This window comes from Syngnathus typhle, linkage group LG20 (genome assembly GCF_033458585.1).
Source record: "Syngnathus typhle isolate RoL2023-S1 ecotype Sweden linkage group LG20, RoL_Styp_1.0, whole genome shotgun sequence".
In the NCBI taxonomy this organism is placed as follows: Eukaryota; Metazoa; Chordata; class Actinopteri; order Syngnathiformes; family Syngnathidae; genus Syngnathus; species Syngnathus typhle.
In genome coordinates, this window is record NC_083757.1 from 7,351,867 (window position 1) to 7,379,831 (window position 27,965).

The following is a 27,965-nucleotide window of genomic DNA, read 5'->3' on the forward strand; positions in this document are numbered from 1 at the left end:
GGGGTTGTAAGTATTGTATTTTATACATCTATTTATATAAAAAAAATCAAACTCGAAATCACAACCATGATCTGTTTTTAAATAAAACAAAAAAAGTACATTAACCTTCAAATTTTTGTCAACACAATAGGGTCCCTTTTTCACACCCTAAATGAACAGCTTTACAATTAAAAAAATAAACACTTAAGATAGTATTCCACTGAAGGGCCAACATTTGCAAATTTTTGCAAAGGTAGCGGTCACAAATCTTTGAACATACGTTCATCTGTATTGCAAGGGACTTTTGAAAATATTCAAAAGTCCTTGCGACAAGAAAAACAAAACTTGGTGAAGGTCTGCGACGAGCATTTGCTAGCTCCTCTAACACTCTCGAACACGTTGGGCAATCAGTGGGATAGGGGCTTAAGTGATAAAGTAAATATTGCTCAGAAATGTGGTGTACAGCAGTCGTTCAAGGACTTTGTGACAAGGGGAAAAAACGTTCTAACAGTCTTGAGCAGACAAGGAATGAAGTAAAGTACTTCTCGTGGTGTGGGGAAAACATTTAGCTGCCGCAATAATGGTGAAACTTGTGTCATGTGACAGGAAATAAACAAGTGGATTACAACAAACATGGCTGTCCCTCCCCGCACAGAAGCCCTGAGGACAAATCATAAAAAATGAGTTTCTTGACTTCAAGGGAATGCATTCTAGTTTCTACTGGTCTTCATAGCAAAGGTCAATCACAGTTCTTGAAATCATCCAGTTTTAAGGAAGGAGAAGAAGGGACGCAAGGGGGGTCGGGGAGTCCAGTGAATACAGCAGGGCTAAACTAAGCTAAACTAGTTACAATCGTAAACAAAGTCATAGTTGCTGGGCTCTTTGGGAATAGGGGGCGGCGCTTCAGGGATCTGAATGTTCTCCAGGTCCAGCAGGCGTAGCTTCATCTCCATAGTGAGCAGCGTGTCCATGTCGGATTTGGTGTAGTCACTGGTCATCTCCTTGCCCAGGAGCGCGTTCAGGCCGTCGGTCCACACGCAGTACTGGACATGGGACCCAGGGGTGGAAAAAAATAAAGTATTGACAACACATTTAAATATCGCCGTTAGGAAACTATAAAAAGGAAAATACATATAAACTTCTGGGTACAACTACATGGAGCCTCTGGCCGCATTTAGCTACTCGTCGTCTCGCGGTAGCTAGCAGTAGCTTCTCGTTTGCAGCTTGCACCCGTAGTTAAAAAGCCACTTCACCGCATTAGTCCGGCTCACCTCGTGCTTGTCCGGAGCGATGAAGTTTAAATACTCGTCAGACTCGTAGAGGATGGAGAAGGCTAACTCCAGCACCTCCTGGAGGGAGAGCGAATCATCATCACGAGCTGGTCAAGAAGACGTTCACACTCATGCTCTTGGTGCTTTTCATTAGCATGAACATACCTTGTTCTGCTTGAGAGCGCCCTTCTCTTTCATATGCGGGCAGTCTTTCCCCGTAATGACCGCCTTGATGTCGGCCACGGGCACTGCGGAGAAACGTGCGCCGTTAATTATCGACATGTTAACTTGTGCTCATGTCACAAACTGGCAGCGCTCACATTTGTCCTGCAGAGAATCGTGGGGTACCTCCCCTTGAGGACTCTCCTCGAGGTCCCCGTAGTGCAGGACCTTGTGATTGGGGGACAGCCGGCAGTACCAGAATTTGTCTAGCAGCGGGACAAAAAAAACGGGGCGGACAGGTGAGTCACTGAAACCTTTGGCAGCAAACGAGCGTCTTTGAATGAAATTGGTAGCCTGTGGTTAGGCAGCGTAGGTCCGGAAAAAGACACGTTTGGTGGCTCTGGTCCATGGGGAGCAGACGGACCTGTGGGTGGTGTGGAGGACACTAGCAACTGTGTGTTTGTGTGTGCACACATGTCCATATGACATCTGAAAACACTGCTGCTAGCAGTGGATGATGCTAGCTGCCAGTGGTGCTCCACTGCCCATTCAAACCCAGGAATTGCTACTAATGCTAGCTTGTCACCTTGTCTCCTTCGACTGCTGATCTTCCTGAAGCACGTTCCTTCACACAGTCGATTGAGCCTTTGCTGTTTGATCAGCTCCATAATCTCCGGCTGGATCTTCTCTCTCAGCTCCCTGCGGCAGGCAGGCAACCAGGTGCGCATGGCGGAATACGTTAGCATCCTGTTGCGCACGCTTACACAGAATTGCCATCGTTCTTTCCTAAAAGGCTGAAGCTAAGGGCGACTCACAGGATGGGGCGGGACTGGAAGTCCTCCTGATTCATCCTTTCCGACTGTCGTATCTTGAGGATCTCGGCGTAGCTCAGATTCTGCAGGCGACTCTTGAACTGGTCCAGTGAGTTAGGCTTCAGCGTCAGCGCTCGCATGATCTGCTCGCGCACCACCTGCATGACCTGCGCCGGAGGAAGGGGTAGACGGAGTCAGCAGCAGGAAGCCTCGTTATTGAGTTAGGGAGCCGACAACCCTAACCACCCCCCCACCCCAGCCGAGGAGCGCTAATCGCCACTAAGTAGGAGAAAGCGCAAAGACGACACGGGCGTAGCGTGGATAAGCCTCTTAAATAGGCGTGCGGCGGCTCAGCTTGCAGTAAGAAAGAAGTCATGAAAGAGTTTTTGACCGAGGATGATTTTCTCCATCTCTAGTGACTCTAGCCTCCTCCTTCTTATGCCGCTGAAGAAACGACGTTCAGAGCAGCAGAGATGCCCAAGCACCATCGAGCGTGTCACATCCGAAACACACATCGCATTTCAGCATGCAGCAACAGTGAGACACTCGAGACTGTTGATGCATGCAAATAGAATCGAGAGCAAATCTTGTCTGCTGCTGCTCGTGCTGATGGATGATGAGCGCGGGTCATTCTGGCGTGCTTCAATATTAGTGCAAGCCACAATGAACACACACACACACAAACAGAGGATTTAAAAAAAAGAGAAGCTCGCCCAGGGAGTAGGAGGTGAAGGCGGATGATAAAAATAGCTCGTCTGAACGCAACAAAAGGTGGCTGTGCGGGATGGGGGAGGTGGGCTGGGTCCACAAGCCCAAAGCTGGAAGAGTTGAAGAAACAAAAGAGGCTCTCGGCAAAGAAAAAAAAAAAAAGCAACGGGGGAGCGCGAGGCTGCATGGCGCTTGTGCTACTACACGCCGGTGAGGCGTGTCAAAAAAGACAGGCACACCTCCAGTGAGTCTCGAGAGTTTCTCAAAAACATCGGTCAACCTGTGTGGCACCCACGGAGGGGCTTCAAGGTGGGAAAACAAAAAACTATTTGGGAGCAATTACAAATCAGAATTGTCCTCATTCCAGAGAAAATCATGTGGACAATTTGAATGCAAGGAAAGTAGAAAGTATTAGGTTGGCGCTGCAGGATGATGCTAATCCCATGTTGAACCTCCCGCCTCCCCCCACCCAGATAAAAACACCAGCAGATGCGTGCCACCACGTCCCCTGAGGTGATAAATCGGTGTGTGTGTGGCTTAATCACATTCAGCAAAGCCCCCCCCCCCCCCCCCCCCCCGAACACACACTTGCCCACACCCACACAGTGATGTGTGTAATCCAGTAGATTATACTGCAATTTGGGTCGTGGGCTCCATCTTTCTCCTCTTTCAGGTAACACAAAAATGCTACCTCCTCTTCCTCCCCCAATCAAGCATTGCTGATTGACCACCCCCTTCACCCTCACTTCTACTTACATGTTGGCTCCATAGTCGCGAGTGTGCACGCAACCGAATCCTCCGCAGCTCGGGCGGACCGAGAGGATGAGGAAGGGGGAGGGGGCGGACTGTGGGGGGAGGCAGATGGCCGTCTGGCTGATGGCGGCGAGTGCGAGTCACAGCGGCACAGGCAGCTCGTCTGATCGTTTTGTCCCCCCCCCCGCAATGTATTCCTTTCCCAAGTATTGCCGTCGCTATGAAAATTCCCAACGCTGTACCTGTCGTCTTCTTCTTCCCTTCCCTTCCCTCTCTCACTCTCTCAGCCTTATGTTGATCTGCGGTTTTAGAAGCTCTGATTGGATACGGGCCACCGTCGCACACGCCAATAGTGATGCGGCAAGAGGATCACATGATGTGTGTGTTTGTGTGTGTGTGTGTGTGTGTGTGTGGGGGGGGTCCACTATATTATAGAGGAGATGGAAGGAGGGAGGGGAGGGAAGGGAGGATGAAGATGCTCGCATAAACATGGTGACAATAGAATGAAGCGAGCCGGCCCAAACAGTGTCGAGCAACGGCGCTGTATTTGGAGAAAGGTCGCTATGACAACGGGTACGGTTGCCTGGCGGTGGGTGCACCTAGCGTCAGAATTCTTGCTACCGTTCAAACGCACAAATTGTCAGTCTGGACACAATTCATTGTATTAAATCACACTGATAGCGAAATATTTTTTGAATCACACAATTGTGAGCACAATCGAAACTGGGTGGCAGGCTTGCTGTGTCTTTTGGGCCATTCTATTTAGGACAGACAAATTGCACTTTTCGCAGTCCACAACCACGAGCACGGACGGCTGACCTTGTTGAAGTCCTCGCTGGTGGCCCTCATCTCCTTCCAGGTCTTGTTGAGCAGCTGGATGCAAATGCAGAAGAACTCCTCAAAGGAGCGGTCGTGCGTAAAAAACATCGGGTGGAAGTCGTGGCAGTTTTCACCAGCTGCGAGACAACGAGCACACGGACACACGCTGGGTCACGCTCACCTGGAAACAACTCCATATCCATTTCTTAACAATGCTATTTACCAGCTTGTCTACGACATTTGGCATTATGTGTTAGCATAAAGCTAACAGGAGGTGTTTGCCAGAGTTAAGACATTGGCTGAAGACCCTTTCACACAAATATGGTGTCTTCCGTATAAATAGCAACTGACACGTACAAAAAAAAAAAAAGACGCAGACATCAACTGTCCCTCATGGGACGCGTGTGCCTTGGTTGAGGTCAGCAGGTCCCGCTGCCATCCAAGTGGAAGTCTATTTTTGTGCCTATGCCTGAGGGCCCGTGAATGTGTGACGTCAGTTCGTTAGTGGGGTGGACACCATGCAAATGAGGTCACCAACGGGCTTCGCGCCACCCCTGACATCTGCCAGCGTCCACTTGTGTGTGCGTGTGTTTAAAGGAGAGTCACCTTGTGGCAAAACCACATGATGAATGCACAGTCAAAGATGTCATCCTCGCTCTAATTGCCAGCCTCATGGCCCGCTGTGACAAGGGGAGAGTGTGTATCTGTAGCAAGCAACGTCAGCACCATTTTACAGTGCAGTCGCTATGTGGGCTACAGAGGCATCACTGGGCAAAGTGTCATCTCATGCCGTGCTTGGCAACGGCGTGGCTCCAGGACCCGGACAAAGAGGAAAAAATAATCTATACAAAGCAAAACTTAAAAAAGACTCAAGCCAAATATATGATATAAAATTAGAACATAGCGTCGACAGTATTAGCATTAGCACATGAGCATAATGAAATGTTAGTATTAAGGGCCAAGCAAATGTGAAGTTGTAATGGCAAAGTATACGACACAGCATGTCTTTTCCTGTTCTTATGACGTTGAAGCGAAAAGGTGCACGCGCGTACTTTGATGTGGCCAAGCGTGAGAACGCGTGCGCTAATCACCTTTAATGAGCTTGACGGCTAATTACGCCGGCCTCGCAGGCAGAAGCGAGACAACAGCCTCACCAAGTCTTTGCTCAGATTTTATTTCCTCTTGAAAAATGCTTTTCACCTCAATTACTTCGACATACTTTCGGTTGTGTAAGGCGACTCCAATCCCAACAAGACAGCTAAAGAGCGCGAGAGATAGAGATTTGTTTCGACTTGCCGAGAGAGCGTTGTGGCTTAGCGCAGCAGATGGAGAGCCGGGAGCGGGCCGGCAGATGGAGAAAGGATACAAAAATAAATAAATATATCAATAAATAATAATGCGGAGGCAGAGATGGAGACACGCCAGCAAGCAAAAATAAAAAAAGGAAGATCTGCTGTCAACACAGCCCAAATTGAACAAAGATGAAACAATGTCAACATGAATCAAAGTACAACAGGAATTGAATACATCAAATACAACTGGTAAAAAAAGAGTTGTTGGGTTTTTTACATTGATTGAAATGGAAAAAACATTTCAATCAATGTAAAAAGGAAATTCTGGTCCACCATCTGGCGTCTCAGGAGGGGGAAGCAGTGCACCGTCAACACTGTTTACAGTGGAGATGGCGTGCTGCTGACCTTGACTCAGGAGTCGGTGGGGAGAATACTTCGAAGACCTCCTCAATTCCACCGACACGCCTTCCATTGTGGAAGCAGGGTCTGGAGACTCTGAGGTGGACTCTCCAATCTCTGGGGTCGAAGTCACTGAGGTAGTTGAAAAACTGCTTGGGGGCAAGGCCCCAGGGGTGGATGAGATCCGCCCGGAGTTTTTAAAGGCTCTGGATGTTGTGGGGCTGTCGGGGACAGTGCCCTTGGATTGGCAGACTGGGTGGTGGTTCCCTTCTTTAAGAAGGGGGACCGGACGGTGTGTTCCAACTACAGGGGAATCACACTTCTCAGCCAACCTGCTAAAGTCTATTCAGGGGCGCTGGAGAGGAGGGTCCGTCGGGAGGTCGAACCTCGGATTCAGGAGGAGCAGTGTGGCTTTCATCCTGGCCGTGGAACAGTGGACCAGCTCTACACCCTTGGCAGGATCCTCGAGGGGCCATGGGAGTTTAGGTTTAGGTTGATTGTTTAGCACATATTATTACAGCAATAACAGTGCAAGGAGGGAGACGAAGCCTAGGGCTTGTAGTAGTTCCACTCCTGTTATATATGAGTTTGGTCAACCAGTCCACATGTGTTTTGTGGAATTGGAGAAGGCGTTCGACCGTGTCCCTCAGGAAGTTCTGTGGAGGGTACTTAGGGAGTACGGGGTGCTGAGTCAACTCATAAGGGCGGTTCGGTCCCTGTATCACCGATGCCAGAGTTTAGTCCGCATTTCTGTCAGTAAGTCGGATTCGTTCCCAGTGAGGGTTGGACTCCGCCAAGGCTGCCCTTTGTCACCGATTCTGTTCATAACCTTTATGGCCAGAATTTCTAGGCGCAGCCGAGGCGTTGAGAGTGTCCGGTTTGGGGACCTCAGCATTGCATGTCTGCTTTTTGCGGACGACGTGGTGCTGTTGGCTTTTTCAAGCCGTGATCTCCAGCTTTCACTGGAGCGGCTCGCAGCTGAGTGTGAAGCAGTCGGGAAGGGTGGAACGCCCTCTCTGGATCGGGGATGAGATCCTGCCCCAAATGGAGGAGTTCAAGTATCTTGTTCACGAGTGAGGGCAGGATGAAGCGCGAGATCGACAGGTGGATCGGTGCAGCGTCGGCAGTAATGCGTCGGCAGTAATGCGGTCCGTCGTGGTGAAGAGAGAGCTGAGCCAAAAGGCAAAGCTCTCAATTTACTGGTCGACCTGCGCTCCTGCCCGAACTATGGGTCGTGACCGAAAGAACGAAATCCCGAATACAAGCGGCCGAAATGAGTTTCCTCCGCAGGGTGTCCGGGCTCTCCTTTAGAGATAAGGTGAGAAGCCCGGTCATCCGGGAGAGACTTGGAGTAGAGAGGAGCCAGATGAGGTGGCTTGGGCATCTCATCAGGATGCCTCCTGGACGCCTCCTGGGGAGGTGTTCCGGGCATGAAGCCCGCAATCACAGGTTTGAATGACTATAGACGCGTCGCACTGACATCTGTGATCATGAAATCTTTCGAGAGGTTTGTGCTGAACCACCTGAAGGAGGTCACAGGCCCCCTGCTTGACCCCCTCCAGTTTGCCTACCGGGCAAATAGGTTAGTGGATGATGCGGTCAACATGGGACTGCACTACATCCTGCACCACCTGGACACCCCAGGAACGTACGCCAGGATCCTGTTCGTGGACTTCAGCTCAGCGTTCAACACCATCGCTCCTGACATCCTCCAACAGAAGCTCATCCAGCTTGCGGTGCCTGCCTCCACCTGTCAGTTGATCACCAGCTTCCTGACCAACAGGAGACAGCGTGTGAGGCTGGGGGGCATCACATCTGACCCCCGGACCACCAATACTGGAGCCCCTCAGGGGTGTGTCCTCTCCCCACTGCTCTTCTCTCTCTACACCAATGATTTCTCCTCAGGTGACTCTCCTGTGAAGCTCCTGAAGTATGCAGACGACACCACTCTCATCGGACTGATCCAGGACGGTGATGAGACTGCGTACAGACAGGAGGTGGAGCGGCTGGTCCACTGGTGCAGCCAAAACCATCTGGAGCTGAACCCGCTCAAGACCGTGAAGATGACAGTGGATTTCAGGCGAGACCCTTCACCACTTTTACCCATCCAGTCTGTCCTCTGCACCTCCATCACTGTCTGGTTTGGATCAGCCTCCAAACAAGACAAGCACAGACTGCAACGGACAGTCAGGACTGCAGAAAAGATCATTGGAATCAACCTCCCATCTATCCAAGACTTGTACCTGTCCGGGACCAGGAAACGTGCAAGGAACATCTCTACAGACCCTTCTCACCCAGGTTGCAGTCTGTTTGAACTACTCCCCTCCGGACGGCATTATAGAGCTTGGTACGCCAAAACCAGCAGACACAGACACAGCTTCTTCCCCCAGGCTGTTGCTCTGATGAACCCACACCACTCAGAGTCTCAGAGTCATTACTGTGCAATAACATCCTGCTCTTCACACCTTTTTGAATTTGTCTACACTGTTTTTGCCGTTTTTCACATGTCCTGAGTGTTGTTAGTCACCTAAATGTTGAACAGAGGGTGTGTTTTACCGAAGTCAAATTCCTTGTTTGGCACGCTCAAACATGGCGAATAAAAACTCTTGAATCTTGAATGCCCCACCGGTAGGAGACCTTGTTCATCCACAAGGTCAGGACCTGCTGGAGAGACTGTCTCTCAGCTGGCCTGGGAACGCCTTGGGATTCCCCGGGATGAGCTGGATGAAGTGGCTGGGGAGAGGGAAGTGTGGGAGTCCCTCCTAAAGATGCTGCCCCCGTGACCCGACCCCGGATAAGCAGAAGATGGATGGATGGATGAAATGGAAAAACTCCCATTTTTGTGTGACTACGTGAAGCACGTTGACATGATGCGTGTGTGACTTACGCAGCTCGCCCACTTTGAGGATCTCGCAGAGCATCTTGGTGAGTTCGATGCTGCTGCGTCCGAAAGGGCACTCGTGCTTGTCCTCCCGACTACTGTTCTCCAGAACAATCTGACGTGCCAGCAAAGCAACCAAAGTGGCAGTTGAATTACAGGGCTCATTTTTGCCTTCACCAATTTCACAAGGATCGCGGACTGACCCGGATGTAGACGTCCTGGTGGTGCCTGGCAAAGTAGAGCATGTTGTCCAGCGCCAGCATTCCAGGAGGAATCTGGGTGAAATCCACTGCCGGGTTCACGTGATTCTGCGGGGGCATTAAAAAAAAAAAAGTCTGCAGTTTGCAACAGCCTCTCTGAGAGGTTTTGCATTGTATGTTGCACTGAGCTAATAGCATTTTGTAAGATAACGCTCATGCGGTTTGTGCTTGCAACTCAAGACTTTGAAGTTGAGGTCTGACTTTGGTTTGCGAGGATGCTTACAATAAATCCAAGCTTCTTGTAGTCGCGAGTGTACATGGATTTGCGTTTCTCCATGCTGCTGCCACCGCTGTTATTGGGCTCGCAGTCCACGTCAAAGGCAATCCGACGCAGCTCAAAGATGATGTCACGCTGAGCCTGACAAAAACATGGTAAAAAAAAAATCCTGTCAACACTCCTGTAAAAAAAGGAACAATTGGAAATGACAACTTTGTTTCACAAAAAATTACAGTCAAACCTCAGTTTTCGAACGTCCCGGTTCTTGAACAAATCGGAATTTCAATGAAAAATTTGAGATTTTGTTTTGCTTCGATTGTCGAACAAAATTCGGAGGTTGAACCTCGGGAGATGAGCCAAAAGGACCCGAGAAAACCCGACCGCGCGGCCCGGATCCCGACGGACTCCGTTCGTTATTGTATTTTTGTTACTTTGAGGATTGTATTAACCCCTAATCATGCCTCCAAAGAAAGCAAGTCCATCAAGTATATCCATCCGAAAACACAAAGACGCTCTCTCTTAAAGCAATGCGACAGTGAGCGCCTGGCGCGCTGCGGTTGCGCGATCAGACCAAATTAAGCTCTCTGCGCACTGAGGTCTACTTAAATTTTGGAAAGTACATCAGGACTTTAAAAATATTTTCTAAATTTCAGCGATGGCTCTGTCACAATAATGCGACCAGCGCGGTGCAGTAGCACGCTCGGCGGCGCGCTACGGTTGTGTGTTGGGCGGTGCGCTGCTGTTGCGCGACCTGACAAAAATGCGCGAATGAAAAAATGCTTAAAAAAGGCGTCATTTTTAGTCTTAGAACAGATCACATTTTTTCCATTATTTGTAATGGGAAAAATATATAGATTTGCTATTCGACTGATTCCCTTCTCAAACCGCCTTCTGGAACGGATTGTGGCCGAAAACCGAAGTTTGACTGTATTTCCAAGTCTCGATGGGTTTCTCACAAAACAAATGAGAACCGTTTGCTTTCTCCCCAAGATTGAATAGGTTTTCCCTCCTAACGTCAACCGCTGACCTGATCCTGGGGGTCCATCTTGGTCATCATGCGGTCCTCCAGCAGGTTGAAGGTGAGAACCTGCAGAACGTACAGTTGGTGCGCCATCTCGTCGTTGATGGGCGTCGGGCTCCGGATCACGTTCTGACCAGCGCAAAAAACCACGTCAGCCCAAGTCCCCACCCAGAGAATGAAGCGAGCTAAGCGGGTCGGGTTGGCGCTTACGCTGAGGATGATGGAGCGCAGTTGCTTCTGGGCCAAGATGTCCGCCATCTCCTGCACACCACAAAGGGACAATTGGCAAACAGAGATGAAAACAACTTGAAATGATAAAACAATGACAACAAATGAGAAATATCCAAAGCCAGACGGAAAAGTATGTCTGTACAACTAACGTAGTGGAGGGTGCCACTTACTGTCAAGGGACAATTTAGGATGTCCACAATGTGCTCATCAGACTAGCGTGGCGAGGAAACAAAGTGAGAAAAAAAGACAGCAAACACACCACAAGGTGAGCGAGAGTGACGGCGGCGTTGACATAAGATGGAGAGGGGGAAACAAAGGAAGCCTGGCTGAGGAATTACTGTCAAAAAAGCATTTTGTATTTTTAATAATGTCATGTCATTCCAATGCGGCATTCCGGCACATGTGCACAGGAGAAAGTTGGTGGTGGGGTAAGGCTTCATTCATTATTTAAGGGCACAGCCAGCTGGACGGCACTGATACGAGATGGAGTTAGGAAGTGCAGGCCAAAGCAGGTGAAAAGGAAGAGAGGAGTAGTCAAGAATTCATACTTGTCTTCTTTCCTCGGGAGCTTTGAGGAAGAGCGCGTTGATGACAGCGATGGTGTACGTCTGGATGTCCTGATCCGTCCTGGAAGGACATACATAGGGCACGAATCTTAAAACCGCTTCAAAATATTTGGTGAATCTGCAGGTGCCTGGGCGTGATCGCATGGGGGGGGGGGGGGTCGACAAATCTCGTTTAGTAGAGAGATCACTATTTGGTTGAAATCTCTGAATATTTCTTGTTTTTTTCCCCCCCCCGGCCATTTTCAGTTGCTTCTAATGCAAGCGCAGGCTCACCCCTGCAGGTGCGGGATGAGCTGGCCGATGGTGATCTCCTGCGCCACCTTGTGGTAGAGGTCCTGACTGTTGAGCACCATGGACTCCAGAATGGCTAGCGAGCGCTGCAGCACGGCCGTGTCCATGGCCGCCTTGTTGACGTAGCTGGCAATCTGCGACGCAAAGGAGCACGCCCGCCTTTACAGCACGTGCGCTCGGCAGGCATCTTTCCGTCCGCTCACCTTCTTGATGAAGGCCACGGAAAAAGTGTCCCAGGAGACGATGCCATGGTCCATCAGCTCCACAAAGGCCGTGAGCGTGAACGAGAGCAGGTCGCCGAAACTACAAGGCACAGGCACAAATACAAAACAATTAGGGACATGCTTTGGCGGACGAGGAGCGAGTGAGCGGCCAGCAGCAGTAGCAGCAGCGGCGGCGGCAGATGAGGAGGAAGAAGCAGCTGCGAGCGTGGAGAGCGGATACGGAAAAGCGGGAGCGAGCCAGAGTTGTTGAGTGCCCAGTCATGCAAGAGAAAGAAAACAAACAGGAAGACAAGGTTCCCCTTCAGGTATCAGACATGAGATTATTAACACCATTCGTATCAAAATTCTCAAACTCAAATTTGTTCTTGAGGAACCACACGTGGGAAGGCCTGCTGAAGAACACATCCAAAGCACAAATGAAACTAAAGAAGCAAAAGAAAACTGTCTTGTGACCTTTGGAGTCCAAAATTTGGACACATTTGCTTTATAGAAAGACCAAAAACAAGCCAACTTGGTTCACTTCAGGGTTGAAGGCCAAACTCAGCAACCAGCGATAACCTCTACGATAGTGCCCTCTAGTGTTCTAATGCGCACAACATCATTTGAATTGAGGAGCGCCGCCATGTCAGGACTAAATGAATTCAGCGTCTTTGAGTCATTCTTGACACTGTTAATGACGTCATAGAAAGCTGTCAAAAGATTAAAGGGCAAAAAAAAATAAAAATTCAAGTGCCGTGTTAGTATTTTATACATGTACAATTCCCGATTTTTATTTCTAGTCTTTAAATGAGGATAAAAGATGATTCCATGGTGGTAGAAAGAAGTGACACCTCTTTGAATGGATGAATGGCAAAGTGAACCCCCGCGTCACACAGGACCACCAAGATTAAGAAAAAAAAAAAAAAAAAAAAAAAAAGAAGAATACATGCTGTTAATAGACAAACAAATCTTGGCAGTCCTTCGCATAGAGAGGAAAAGAACGCCCTGAAAGAAGGACATGCAGCACAAAACGGAAGCTTTGAATGAGTTCCCAGAAGACATTTTGGGCCGCCGCTCTCAATCATGCGGACTCGAGCTGCGGCAGCACTGGCGGTGAAGAAGCAGAAGAGCGCAGAACCGCCTTGAGCACAACACCGGAGAACGCGGTCTTACCAGGGCTTCATAATCTTCTGCAGTTTCTGATAGCGCCTGCAAACATTTTACAAACTTTGCCATCAAATGCCACAAAAGAAAAACAGGCAAAGAGCATCAAACTTGAGTTGCAAACAAAACAACATAAACAATGAAAGAGTCATTGGGGGGAAAATTGTTTCCTTATCCAAGAAATTGTTATGCAAACATGACAAAAACACATGGCATTGATTTTGCTGACTTACGCAAACACTGCCAAGGGAAAAATTCAAAAAGAAAAACAATAACATATTTGTTGCAAGGTGTGACTTCAATTAAAAAGTATTTTTATAACCTTACTAAAAATATATCACTTTGGATGGTAGAATGCCACGAAGGAAGACTCAGCTGCTAGTTTACGCCAGTAGAGGGCGCCTTCTGCCTCTCGCTTGTGCAATCAAATGTGCACGCGAGCCAACGCACGCACATGCAGATGTGATTTACATAAAGGCGATTTAATGAGGTGTCAACATGAGCTTGCGCTGCCACGGCTGCAGGCAAAGGGCGCCTTTCAACGGGCAAACCTTTAGTTGCCACACAAGTGGGCAAAAACACGCCGCCCACTCAGTTCCTATGTGCACAGGCGAGACTGTGTGCGTGTGTGTGCGTGCGCGAGGCCTTTCCATCATGGATGAAAATGTCCACCTCAGCAGAAACTGCCTTGACTTTTATTAACCTTCAATCCAGACAGCCTCTGGGGAAGACAAAAGTATTGGGACGCAAACAAAGCCACAACTCCTCTTTTTTTTTTTTTTTTTGCTGGCAGCTGGGCCACCTCCCTCAAGTTTTTGTTGTTCTTCAAGGTTGGGCCTCAGTCGAGATACTCGTAGTTTGTCTGAACAAGTGCGAGAGGAGGCGGCGGGACTTACTCTGTGCCGCTCTCCACCATCTGGGTGAGCACCGAGATGCCGTCCATGTTGATGAAGTCCAAGGCGAAGGTGACGTCGCGCGAGGCGCTGGCCAGGTCCTTGAGCGCCTCCAGTTTGGCGTCCATGCTGGACGACTGGATCCGCTCGTGCAGCTGCAGCGCCGTTTGGTACTAACAAGACACACCTGCATTAGCACGCTACGCTACGCCACGCCACTCAGCTAAGCTCATCCATCTAATAGACTGCAGCTCTGCTTAGCTTTTGGCCTTTGAGGCGGATCATGCCAAGCAAGCACAGCGCCACTTACTGGTGAGGTGGTCAAACGCAGGATGGAGCCATTCTTGATGTCATTGCGATTCTGAGACACACGCACAAAAAACAATATTGAAACAACGAAGCTCACATTTAGGGACATTTTGTTTATATACACCAAACCTTTTCAGTGATGTAGAAGTTGGCGTCAGCCATTTGCAGCGCGAAATTTTCATGATTCCCCAGAGACCAACTGCAATAAAACCAGTTCATTCATTCACGGGTCTCAATTTACACAACACATTTTAGTGTGTGGCCAAAATTTGTTGAGAAATTGAACATATTGTGGCGTTTTGCAACTTTTTTTCAACTTACCCTTCGCACACTTCTTTGATGATGGTGGAGAGTGGCTTTTTCTGCCAAAACAAGAAGAGCAAAAGGAAGGTCAGTTGAGAGTTTAGTAAGGTCCAAGAAGAAAGTTGTGCGTGTCATTATACAATACAATTAAAAAAAAAAGTTTTTCCGCCTTAACGTGATTTCGTATGCGCTCATTTTTTCTTCTTTTCCTCTTTTATCACACCTATTGGTGAATGGGGGTGTTACCTCACACATACACACACGGGGGGTGAAGGGGGCTCTGGCATGGCATGACTCACACTGCCATATGCCGCCATAGGCCCTTCGTACGCGAATCAGGAGGATGAGGAAGGCGGTCATGAGGCGGAGGCGGTGCAACAAGAGGAAGAGGAGGAACAGCAGTGTGAGGAAGCGAAGGATGATGAGCACAGCCGCATCGCGGCGCCTCGGAGGCAAGGGAACGGCAACATCTGCAGAGGTTGGTGCGTCGAGGCCGACCCCGTTGCCGTGACGACGCCAAACTTTTACTACCGGTGGTGCGTGCGTGACTCACGTGCACACGCACGATACCTAATGATTAACTATAGTCTTTTTTTTTTTTAATCGTGTATTTTTGGTGGACTCGATCATACAATTTAAATTTCATTTTTGTTTTAAATCAACTTCTTCAGAAAGTAGCCTTATTTTTTTCGAACCATCTTCTTTCATACCAAGCGTTTTTCAGAATTAATTTTTCCACAAAACAATGGACACATCTTTCACTTTTATGTTGCTCATAAGTACATTGTTTTTTCTGTTTTCCACTGGGTGAAATGAGTGTGCAAGCGTTACCTGGTCGATCTCCATGAGTTTGGGGAAGGCCCCCGGCCACTCGATGGCCACCTTGACGGTGTCGGCGGGCGGTGGCATGGCGGCGTGGTTGCTCCGGAGACTCTCTCTTTAAAGCGGGAGGACAATCATTCACACCTGGAAAAACAGCAAACGCACTTTGGTCATGTCTTCCACGCACCTTCAAATGCACAGAAAATATTAGAGCATAATAAAAAAATCATCATTGTTGTCGTGACGATTGTTGTCGTCACACCTTAATTCGAAACCCAAACCTTGTATGTAACCTTAACGGCTTGAAAGCCTTATCTGCCGCAATTGGTATCCTAAATTCAAAACCCTACCCAGGACTGGCAACCCTGTCTCCTAAGCCAACTTGGAAGGCGCGTGTGCACGGCGTGATCTTCCAACCCGAGCGGCGCGGTGTTAAGAGTGAGTCAGCCCATAATAATCCACACCAGCTTTCTTCCCGCGAGCGGTCGCCATGGCAGCAGCCGCATCAATAGCGAACATGCCTCTTTCTTTCCGAGGCCCGATGTTTTGTCACAACCAACCCCACCCCCAAAATAAAGTGATTCACTCTCCAGCCCCTTCTTCATCTCTTTCATCACGAATGTTTGTATTCATTGACCAATCCGAGCCCACTTGATGCCATACTCTTGAAACCCCAACTTCAAACTTAGACACTTTTTTGAGACCCTACTTTGAAATCCAACACGAGACCTCTAGGACCAATTGAAAACCCTAACTGGGAACCCTAACCTAACCAAATCTAGAAACTGTTGTCTTCTGGAGCGCAAAGATGACAAAAGAACAACAACTTGTCAGTGGTGGAAATATCTTGTCTGTCTAAAAAACTCACTATGCTAATGCTACGCATATCAGATAAAGGGAGGGTGTAAATTGTGGAAGGGGCAAATCTAAAGCTATCACGTGATCATGGGGAGGTCAAAACCTGTGTTGGTCTCAGGTTGCCGCCGAGTGATCCTCCTCGGCACGTCCCAACAAAGACGGAAACGTGAAACCAACCCACAGGGCGCACAGTTTGCTCACCTCTTAGTTCAACGTTTGAAATTTGAGACACTTCAAAATCAAAAACATTCTTATTATAAACGAGACAAACAAAAGTGTGAAAACATTTCAAAAAAGTAATTTTTCAAATTAGTCAAAATCAGGACAGTCGGGGTCGTTGCTTCCAAAACGCAAACGTGTGGTGCCAGCCTGAAAGCGCAATCCGACATCAAAGCGCCCGAAAAAAAAAAAACTACTGCAAAACATAAGACAAAGTTGTCTTTCCGTCTCTTTGGCCACAAGACGCTCAAGTTACCCCCTCCAGCGCAGGCGTGCACATTAAACACGCAATGTACAGAGGAAAACCTTTTTAAAAAAAAAAAAAAAGGCTGGGACAAAAGACTGACGTGTGAAAAGGAAAGACGACAAAAGGCAAAGAAAGATTGGCGAGCGGAGGAAGAAGAACTGCCATGAAACAATGCACCCAAAACAAAAGGCAAAAAAAAGAAAAATAAATCAACACAATAAAGTTAGATGATCACAGTGATGGGATGGCCGCTCATGTTTGCGCACCTTCACGACTTTTCATCACAATGAGTGCCTACAATATGCTTTTATTATTGTAGGATTTTTTAAATTATACGATATTGGTCTCGACCGGTATCGGAGGGTCCGATATTGACATCGTATCGGAAGTGAAAACGCTGTCTGGGGACGCTGATCTCGGAAAACCCTCAAGTGGAAAAAGCTAGCGAGCGAGTGTCACAAGGGCCTCGCTACAATGTTGCAAGCAGGATATCCTGTCAAGAACACACACACAAAGAGCAGGAGGAGCTTGCGACAGACTCCCAACTCCAAACACGATACTAAATGTAGCCGGCAAGCGTTCCAGCTGGCAGACGGGAACAATAGAACGAAACGGAGGAATATTTACAAGTGCCGAGTGGGTCAGCCAAAAATGTTCTACTTTTGACTGACGCCGCCTTTCCATGCGCACACCGCTTCGCTAACCGGATGGGCGACGTCTCAGCGCCACCATCGGACCGGTGCAAACGAGCGCTTGCTCTTGTTCAACCTGCTTGCCAAGGCTACAGAAAATTGTCAAATTTGAATTTTTTTCTTTTTTTAATTAAACTGTGAACATTTTTTCTAAATAAAAAATTTAGACTGCATAGTAGAATTACTAGTTATTTTTAGTTAGTTTTTTTTCCATTAACGTGTGGCCTGTAAAAATCACTTTCATATAATTCTGACAGCCCCATCATAAAATTGTAATTTATTTTCCTATAAAAAAAAATTGTAATTGTCAAATTAGGACATTTGATCATAAAATGATAATTACTGTTTTCAACTTGTGTCTTTTTCCTTGTTAAGTTAGACAACAAGGTGACTCACCTGGCGCGACTGCTGCCTGGCTTATTCCAACCCGCTCAATAGATCAACTTTTGCGCGCGTGGATGTGTTGTTGTCATGGACATGTTGGCAAAAGGCGAATGTTTGCACCCGGCGGTGCCGAGGAGCAAGAAGGGGAAGTGGGCGTCTGTCGAGAAAAGAGGAAACGAGTCAGTGCGGCGCACGGACAAGGAGGAAGTGTGACGTCACGACCAGAAATGTCAATTAAGCTCCCATTCATTGAGCTCACGGAGCAAATATGTCGCCGGGTCCGGAAGAACTGAGGAGCGTTTCAGCTCAAACGGCATTGTGACATGAAAACGTTTCCTCCACCCTGCATGAGCTCAACAGTCTCACAAACACAAAAGCGGCCCATCCTGTCTGTCATGAGGTCAACATTTTGCGCTCAATAATAAATATCGCCCAGCCGCGTTAACTGACTTTCTTTTTCATTCACATTTTTTCATAAAAGACAAGTATGAATAGGACTTGAAAAAAGCTACATTAACATAAAAAATGTTTTGCTTTGACTTTATTGTCTTTTTTGCTCATATTTGTCCAAAAATGACGAGTACCTACTAAATAGTAAACAACAGCGCCAACATCGACCGTTCAGCTCATTACCGAGTGGCTCCTCCGCGTTGGCCAGGCCAAGAATCTTCCAGAGCACCTCGAGGGAACATTTATTACTCAACGACACCATCCCCAAAGAGAAATAATCCACTTGACTTGTGGATGCTCAAAGGCGCCGGTGATTATCGTGCCATGAAAACTCAGCGATCTGTAAATGCACATTGTCCTCTATCGGCCTCACTGTGAAGCTACGTGGTGTAGCGCAGGATGCGGCCCAAATCCAGAGCAGGAAGCCTGCGTCGGATTAATACCGCTATCTTTTTGGATCACTCGCGCATACTCGCTTGGGTCTGCAAAGCGTCAATCGCCATCCACGGAAACGCAGAATGACGTTGAGCGATCCTGCGGCCAACGCTTTGTACGCTTCTAGTGGAGGTTTCTACAAAAGCTAAAGGCACATCAACGGATCACACCAAAAATCGTTGTCAGGGGTAATCGTACGTTTATTTTTGTTAGCTGGTCAATGACGTTTTCCATTTTGCTTTAGCTTTGAGCTAGCCATATTGGGGAACTGACAAAAAGATTTGTCTTTGAGTGTGTCTGAGCGTGCTAGCCAAATAGCCTCACTGAAATGGACCCTCGCGCCTCACTCTCATCAGTCTGGAAAACCATCGCAGCCGGTCGTTTGACAAACATTAACCTACATTAGCGCTGACGTGACCTTATTTGATCTTTGATCAAAAAAACAAAAGGAGTCAATAATTGAAAGTAAAAAGCAAAGAGCGGCCATTAAGTGACGAGTGACAGAGTCGATTGCATCCTTCCTGCCTGCCCGCCTAGTTTGTGACCCCCATTCATTACTTAAAGGCTCTTCTGTTGACGTGCTCCCCTTAGGCCCCTAGAGTTGTACGACATAAGAATGGTGGCGGTGTGGGGACAATGCTGTCATGCCGCTTTGCTCCTCAAGGGGCAGTTGTGAGCCAGCATGGTGTTGGACATGTCTTTTTCAGTTTATTTCTGGTTCCCTAGTGGAGTCATATGTACTTGTAATTTGAGGGTGGGTGTGGGCGGGGAGGGTGTTGTTGAAGTTCCGCCCGTGCCGTCTGGCAGGCGACTATGTGTCATCTGGAGTAGCGGAATCAAGCTTATGAATTATAAATTAAGAGAACTGCCTGTTGCCTGTCTATGAAACAAACACCCGACACACACGCACACAGAGAAAATCCAGCCAGGTCATGTGACCAAGGCTGGGATGAATGGCTCTTTTTGGTTGGGCAGAGGAGGAAGTCATGAAAACAGGTCTATAGTTCCATTGTCGAACTGTCTCTCCATGTCTTTGTGCGTGTTGCAGTCTTCATTCACAACAGAAGAACAAAAAAATGAAACAACGCCTCCATCATAAAGCAACATCCTCTCACGCCCCCGCCATCATTGTGAGAGCATGCTGACAACCACGCGGAAGCTAACTTTAGCGCTATGAGAAATCAGCCAGAATCCAGTGAAAACGAGGCCCTCGTTGAGGAGGGAAAAAAAAACAAAACAAAACAAAAAAGGAAACAGGTCATTATGACTCGCTCTGCTTTCCACATTGTGTAACCGTGCCAACCGTACGAGCGCAGGGCAAAATCAATAGAAGCACCATGACGTCTCCTAGCTCGCCTTCCACTGCACAAAATATGAATCAAAGCGCTGACTCATGTGGATATTTTCTTTCCTCATCAGGTTGGATTCGAGAATTGCAAGAAGGGGCGGAACATAGCACCAAGACGGTGTGGCTCACATCATGGCGCCATAACATAGCGTAGCATTGCAACGTCATGATGGAAACTAGCAACAGTGACCAAATCTTGTCATGTCCTAAGTGTGTGACATAATACAGGTACGATGGGAAGAAGCGTCTCCATCTGCAAGACAAGTTGGTGTGCATCTCCCGGAATAGAAACGCCACTGCCTTCATGCAAGAACAACGCCATAGCTATAGGCCAAGTTGGGCTCATTTCATAAACGGAACGTTTACAGGCCCGCGGCGCCACTGGCGTGCCCAGCACCCACCGTGCTCGGAAGGCTCCTTGTGCTGATGCTGCGGCACGCATGGAACACATGAAGCGACAAACAACACTTCTAATCACAAATGTTCTCACGCCAAATTTTGCGGAATAAACCATCAGTCAAAATGTAGTTGCTCTAGCATGTGGTGAATTTAGTAAGTTGAAATCTAAATTTAGTGTCACAAAACGTGAGTACAATTTAAACCTGCTTTAAAACAAAAATGATTTATGGCTTGCAACCAGTGAATTTATTCACCAGTGGTTAAGATTGTATTTAAGATTAAGCGAGATTGTGGAAAAATAAAATCCGACTAATTCCGTTGCACAGCATTAGCGTTCCCAATTTAGCTGGCTTTTAAGCTAAAAGGCTAACAATGCGGTCATGACACAAAAGCTTTTCTCATGATATTTAAAAAAAAAAAAACATTAAGAGCTTAACATCGCACGCTTTTGGCAAGATGGCATGTGCAGTTAAACGGGACGTCATCCCTGGTCGGGGAATTCTGTTGCAAAAGCAGCCGGGCAGATTTGCACGTACACATAGTGAACTGCCAGTGGTGAAGGATTTTTTGGACAAGGTCAACATTCCGGCATCCTTGCAATCAATGGGTGGTAAACTTAAAGAGCCTATATGGCCTGCAGCGCCAATGGGGCTAACGACGCGTGCTAACTAGCTGCTATCGAGGTGCGTCGTAAATAAATGGAGTGAAAAGCATTTAGTGCTTAGGGGCGAGGCAGTCAAACAAAAACTTTTGGGCGGATTTGAAAACGGCAAAGGCAAACGGAAGCACAAGGAAGCGTTGCAACGACTCACTGCTAATGCTCTGCTCGCAATTAGCAACAATGACTTGGAACAAAGCGTGCCCATAAACAAAGTATTGCGAGCTAAATTTCGCAGAGGATTAGCATGCGCACCCAAGCATAACCCAATAACCCAAAGGTCATCATCATCATCATCATCATCATCACAAGTGCCTCATTAATAGCTTCAAAAGTGTGCCGAGGCTGGGAAACGGGGCCACCGGTGGGTGTTTGTGAACGAAGCTCGCTGCCAAGTTCCAGTCTGCCAGTCATTGTGGCCAAGCTTTTCCCCGCCGCATCCCATCCATCCCCCCTGCCGACTTTGCGCACGAGCCTATGCTGAGATGCAAAAGAGCAGGGAGGGAACTTTGGGGATTGATTTGCGGCTATTTTTACCCGTCCTACTTGAACCAAAGGGTTCAGACGCGCACCAGAGACAAGCAGAAAAGTAACAAATGAGGCGAAAATGTGGCTGAGGTTGCTTAATGAAGCAATCAAAGGCCTCAATCTTCATAATCCATCACCGCGAGGCATTTGGCTTCCATTTAGCTATGAAGAGTGTCGTTTTGGGGCTGGGAGGGTAAGGTGTTAAATGAACAATCCGGCACCGGGAGCTATAAAAGCCCACGTGAGCACAATGGAGAAAGTTGAATAAAAGGTAAGCAGAAGCGTTCTGTCTCCCAACTGACTGATGAAGCGGCTTTACTGCACACTCTTGACCGGAGCAGACAATTGCTCGTCTTATTGAACCCTAACTCATGCGAGCGGGCGGGCCCGCGAGCGACCGAGTCGTTAGCAACCGCTTGTGACCTAGTTTACGGCCACTCATCAAGCGTTGGCTCCAACGCTCCACCCACGCCCACTGACCTAAACTTCAGTTTCTCGCAAATTAAACTGACTGAAACTTTGCATCCGAGAGGGTGCTACCGGAATGGTTCCTTCAACCCAAAATAGCCAACTTCCTCAGTCTTTTCGGGCATGGGTCCTTGAGGGGTTTTGGTGGGCTGACTCATGATAGACATGCCGCCCAAAAGTTCTATTGCCAAACCAAACTGGCTTCAGGGGCTGAAGGCTTCAAGCCCAATCAGCCAGTGACCAAGTCAACCAAGGTGCCGTGAAAGATTTGCCCTCATGAGGGATGAGCGAGAACAACGGAGTCACTGTCGCCGACAGGGATGCACGCATGACGCATACTCGGCGCACATTACACACACTTGCTGCTCCATTGCCAAGCGGCCCTGCCACACCTTTTCTTTCCACATCTTCCAGGAGATGAAGCACCTGAGCCAAAGCATGGTAATATGCTAGCTGTTGTTATGCTAACACGCAGCAAGACGGCGACCTCGCTATAGAAAGTACTCAACTATTTTAACCCTGCCACACAAGCCCGCGCACACTCAAAGACAATTGCAGACGCGCACACAGGCTTTTCCCACTTGCATCCACGCCCTTTCTGTGGACTCAGTCAGCCCTCAATTAGCTGCGGCCGCAGCCTCCCAACTTTAGACTGCTGCCCTATTATTTATTTATTGATCTCTGCCCCCGGCCGCACACGTTTTGACAAACGCTACTCGCGGCCGGCCGTCCCTGGCACTGCGAAAAAAAGTGTGCCGAGGAAAAGGAGAGACAAAAAGCAAGGCGGGTGTGGGCCGGTGCTCCACAAATGGGGGAGACTATTTACAGAGTGTAGGACTCGGAGGAGTTCATTTTAGTCTCTTAGTGGTTTACGCACACGCCTACACGGAATACACGCGCACACACGGGCACAGACACACAAAGGGAGGCGATTCCTTCAGGCATCTTGGGCTGCTGGGAGAATGATGTCATGCCCGTGATGTCATACAACCAAACTCGTCACGTTCAGGCATAGCGGCGACATCTTGACAAGGGTCAAAGGTGAGCCTGAGCCAGCTGACACTGTGCAGGGCGCGGGCAGGCAAAAAGCATTCCCGCCCACATTTACGTTCACACCCGGCGACGATTCTGAGATCTCACGACAGCGGAAATACGATTGCCCCCACCCTCGTTTCCATGGTGACGGGAAGCGGTTGGAGGGACTTCAGGCAAAGCGTACAATTTGTGGCATTTGCAAATTACATTTCATGTCGTTTGTGCTTTATTTTTAGAATTGTGGTAACTTGATGAGACTTTCCCACTAAAACTACACACCCTATCAATGTTCAACACACCCTACTGAATTAATATTCAACAATAGCTTTGTTATTATTTTGGTTTATATTCTTTCACGAAGTGGTTTATTTTTGTTAAAAACAATAGTAATGTGGTTTTACAATAACTTTTCACTCTTTTCAATTTAAAAACCTGAATTTGTTCATTTTAAAACACAATGTTTACATAAACATTTTTTCATGCAAAAAAAAGCAAATTATTCTACAATTTATTATTTGTGAAAAATATATATTTTTAAACATTATTTCCATTATTTACATAAATATTGTTAATGCTTATTTTTTTGCTTAAGGATTAAAGAAAAATTGTAAGTGCTTTAGTCACATTTTTAAAATAGTGATTGCGTTTTAGCGAGACCAACTAGAAAAAAATAGAAAATAAATAAAACGCTCCCAAACCTTGTCTTGTACTCATTGAGTGTTGCTAATAAAGTGTCTGTGAGGAACCCATTTCACTTCCCGATTGCATTTTTTTTTTTTTTGCCATGATTTGAAACTGCTCCTGTGCACTTCCTGCGCTTCTGGGATGCAAGGGTTAAATTCCAACATGACTCAGATGCAAAAATTCAAACCACACGAGAGGATGCATGCAGCTGTGCCGAGGGGCTTTCCCCGCAGACAACAAAACAACAGACGTGGCAGCGGCACGGGCCGAAGGCGATGAGGGGAAATGGTGCACACCACCTTGATGGACGTAAGAAAAAAAAAAAAAAGAAGACAGCTAAAATGATTTTTGAAAGAAACGTGCGCAGAAGATGTCCTTGTGCGTCGTTGATTGATTCCGAGAGTGAAAAGGCCAAGCCGTGAAAGCGTTCAATCCGAGGCGTCCCGCAGGCTCGGCGGCGACCTTGACGGATTCACCTTCACGCGTGGCCTCCACTTAGCCTAACGTGTCATCTTCACACAATCTCCTTGCAAAAGCCATCTTTCAAAAGAAAACTGCTTTTGCAGACAGGAACCGCCGTTTGTTTAGACGCGAGATGATATTTGATATTAGATATTGTTGTCAAAGAGCCCAGGTCACAAAAAGATGCGTTTAACTGTGAGTCACGCAGCTATGACACACACTGCGAGTCAACACAATGGAAGAGAGACTAAATGTGTTATTACCGTGACAAGGGCCAACGGCTAAGCGCCGGTCACCGTGATGGAAATGATGCACATCTAAACCAGATTACGCTAGCGGTAGAAATACGCCAGTGGAATAAGCTAAAATGAGCGGGAAAACAGACCCAAAGCAAAAAAAGTAAAATATATAAATCAAATTGGACAGCAACATTTTGGAGACAAATCAAAACTGAAAAATACTATGATTGAGGGAAAAACAAAAATATCTGAATACCAAGTCAAAACATTTTAACAAATGCTACAAAAAAAAAAACTTTGCACATACTATAACGAGCTGCGAAGCATGACTGCGCCACTCAAGTAGAGCGTTAGCTAAAGGTTCTCAGCGGGGTAACGCCAAATACCACAAACTCGCGTGAAGTGGTAGCAAACATTACACCCCCCACACACCGGGTAACCCTCCCTCCAAATTGCCCATTTCCAGCATTGCAGTGGCACAGCTGGAAGGCAGCGAGACGTATCACTTTGCGGGGTCATTCCGGGCCCCCGATGACGTCAACGCTCGCTTATCCTCGCAAGGGGGATTCATTTTCCCATGGTGCATCGATTCCATTATCGCAGATCATTAGCAAATGTGCGCCTAATGGCTTCTCTTTCCCCAAATTCCAAATTCAAGGACGCAAGCCCCTTAATTCTATGCTCACGATGGCCTAGCTAGGGCCTCGCCCGCCCCATCTCGTCGCCCCATTTGCCGCCAGTGGGAGCAATTAAGCCGGCCTGCAAATGAACGCAACCTCAAACTGCAAGCTACATTCAAAAGTTGGTGGGGGGTTTTTCCTCGGCAAAAGTTAATGCTTGAAAGCCACGGGAGAACGTGGAAGACGGTAAGGGGGGCGGGAAAGCGGTTCATTAAGATGGACAGATAGGAGGCTGGCTTGACATCAAGGGGAAAACAATTTACATAGCCGCCGCCGGGAAGCTGAACAGAGCAAGGAAGCCGACACGCTGGAGCGCTGCTGCAGCTGGAGGGGGGGGGGGGGGACGTGAATGACACTTTCATATTGTGCGAGTAGAAGCTAATGAGAAAAGATAACAAGCGGAGAGGGAAGACGGACGGGTGGTGGCGGTGGTGGTGGCGGCGCTTTCTCAGCACCATTTTAGCTTCTCAAGTGTTTTTGAGGAACCGTGTTGTTTTCCCCATTTGCGCCTGCCATTTGCAAATCCGAACGTTCAAGTGGCATCCAGCATCTGAACTACTTATTAACCAACCTCACTAATGTTTGGACTGTTTTTTTAGCGCTTACAAATTCAAAATTTCATTTCGCGACAACAGTCTTTCCAATGTAACATTATCGTGTTCGATAACTGCGGCAAAAATATATGCAAGTATTTCAACACAAGTCAAAAAATCAAAACTGCAGATCTGACCGATCGGACTGACCGTGTTTTTAGCAAACAACTTATTTTAGAACGAAACAATGCTAGCATTTGAAAATGAGCCTCAAATGTTTTGATTCTGATACTGTTTACATTCACAGAATAAAAATAAGGACAAAAAAGAAGTCACAACTGCGTTGAACTCGCGTGTAATTCTAAAGTAAACGATCAAAAAGATTATTCCGATGCGAGCGTGACATGACCACGGCCTGGCCTGGCAGGCACATTATAACGCTCCTCCAGATCAGAATCAGCTTTATTGGCCAAGTTTGTGCATGCCAAACAAGGAATTTGATGAGATGAGAGTCTTTTCAGTTTTTACTAGCTCACTGTGGTGTAACCGTAGCCCAAATGTTTACTCGGGAGGGCCGACAAATAAAATATTTAACTCGGGTGCAGCTAATAAATCTGTATGCATTCCTTTTGACGTACAGCCCCCCTGAGCAGAGGAGAGGAGGGAGGATGTTTCTTCTGGCCAGAACGGCGGGCTACCAGCCCAAGCCACACACACACACACAAACACACGCATGCACTTCGATTTAACGGAAGAGCGCAAAATGGATGTTTCTTGGCCTTTACGGCCAGACGTGGCGCTGCAGGCAAAAGACGCCTCACGCTCCGCCGCAGACTCCGCGCAAACATGCGAGCCCTTCGGCTTCAAAGCCGCCGCTGTCGCAAAATTACGTCTCCAATTTAGCCGTGCCAAAATCTACGGGCATAAAACACCGCAAACCACAATAATGAACATTCTGCCGAAGGACCGCAACAAGACAACTTTGAACGAGTGTTGTGAGCCAACACCAGATGCTGCTGTGGTTTCTCAAAGAAGAATGTAAAAATCCCGCAGCAAACATTCCGCTAGCTTAGTCGCATCATTGCCCAAGTCACTTCTCAAATGTTTTTGGAAAACAAAATCGAACGCTTCAACCGTTGTAGACTACCATGACCTGGATGACCTGGCAATCAAATGTGATTCCTTTGAGACTTTGAAATTGGCCACATTGCTACCTGTTGCTTTGGCCTAGTCCAGTGTTTGTCAATTATTTTCTGTCATGCCCCCCAAAGAAAACAACATTTCACACAGCTCTCCTGTGTGACTATAAATAGTATAATTTCTCCACGAAGTAGTAGGTACAACTCTGCATAAAATTGTATCTTAATTAACCCTGGGTCACCCATGCCCCCCTGGCATCCCACGGCACCCCCAGGGGGCCCCACCCCACTATTTGAGAAGGACTGGCCTGGCATATGTTCAGATATGTATATTTGGGGGTAGTTAAATTATATAATAGGCATTTTGAGCATTGAAGAACCACATTTTGAATTTAACATGTGGCACATTCAGCTTTCTGAGGCCTAATGTTCCACATGGGTGCGTTTGAATGACATCCACTCAAACACCTGCATCTTTCTTTTTTTTCCCTTTGGGGTTGGCGTCACCATTTCAGAAGAACTCTAGCGTAATACAAACTTTGAGTGGCCCTCTCACTCGTATGACATACATCCACGTGGGCATTCCATAATAATAATAATAAAGTGGCTCCATTATTGATAATAATAGTAATAAGATGACGAGAATGCCCACGCGGCATGACGAGCACGCTGGGGTGGGGGCGTGGGGGGGCTCCACGGACCATTACGCATCTCTTTCATTTGCGCAGAGGCAGCGTCAACACACACTGCAGTAGATCACACACACGCGCGCGCGCGCGCACACGCACGCACAACTTGCACAGAGCGTTTCATTCGAACGACACTTGGTTAAGTCGCAACGTAAACGCGCGTTCCCGAAAGCGGCGGAACGCTGCAACGCGTGTGTGCACGCGCAAAACTCGCCATTGCGCAACGTTCGGCGACGAACGAAGGCAACGCTTTACAACTAGAAAGGCCGAAAAGCGTAAGCGTTGACGTACCTGCTGCAGCGAAGACACTTCTCCAACTGGAGTTGCTGTGTGTGTGACTGGCTGGCTGCGCGCGTGTCACTCTCTCTCTTTTGCTCTCTTCCTGTGTTTGTGTGCGTTTGTGTGGATGCGGGCACTTCTTCGTCTCTTCCGCCCCCTGCAGGCCGCCGCCGTCATGACAAG

General features: G+C 47.7%; 1 protein-coding gene across 2 annotated transcripts; it reads right to left on the bottom strand.

Moving 5' to 3' along the window:
- Nucleotides 1–58: 58 nt before the first annotated feature.
- elmo1 (engulfment and cell motility 1 (ced-12 homolog, C. elegans)) lies at nucleotides 59–27,948 on the bottom strand. 2 transcript variants are annotated; one of them, XM_061267227.1, is made up of 23 exons: nucleotides 27,795–27,948; nucleotides 17,769–17,913; nucleotides 15,366–15,500; nucleotides 14,553–14,593; nucleotides 14,361–14,430; nucleotides 14,233–14,283; nucleotides 13,926–14,095; nucleotides 13,039–13,074; nucleotides 11,866–11,965; nucleotides 11,645–11,796; nucleotides 11,354–11,432; nucleotides 10,785–10,835; nucleotides 10,581–10,703; nucleotides 9,560–9,694; nucleotides 9,280–9,384; nucleotides 9,083–9,191; nucleotides 4,505–4,641; nucleotides 2,228–2,391; nucleotides 1,999–2,111; nucleotides 1,571–1,678; nucleotides 1,416–1,498; nucleotides 1,251–1,328; nucleotides 59–1,022 (listed from the first exon to the last, which is right to left on the bottom strand). In XM_061267227.1, the coding sequence occupies exons 3-23, from the start codon at nucleotides 15,441–15,443 to the stop codon at nucleotides 822–824; spliced, it is 2,184 nt and encodes a 727-aa protein (XP_061123211.1). In that variant the 5' UTR covers nucleotides 15,444–15,500; nucleotides 17,769–17,913; nucleotides 27,795–27,948; the 3' UTR covers nucleotides 59–821. The 2 variants fall into 2 exon arrangements, with proteins under 2 accessions (XP_061123211.1, XP_061123212.1); XM_061267228.1 differs by lacking the exon at nucleotides 17,769–17,913 and having other exon boundaries at nucleotides 27,795–27,934.
- Between the last annotated feature and the right edge of the window lie 17 nt (nucleotides 27,949–27,965).

Excerpts from the sequence above, each read along its gene's own strand:
- elmo1 (XM_061267227.1), bottom strand. The coding sequence starts at position 15,443 with ATGCCACCGCCCGCCGACACCGTCAAGGTGGCCATCGAGTGGCCGGGG. Across the intron at positions 14,284-14,360 it reads ACTTCTACATCACTGAAAAG|AATCGCAATGACATCAAGAA; the intron begins GTTTGGTGTATA and ends CGTGTGTCTCAG. Across the intron at positions 9,385-9,559 it reads ACAAGAAGCTTGGATTTATT|AATCACGTGAACCCGGCAGT; the intron begins GTAAGCATCCTC and ends ATGCCCCCGCAG.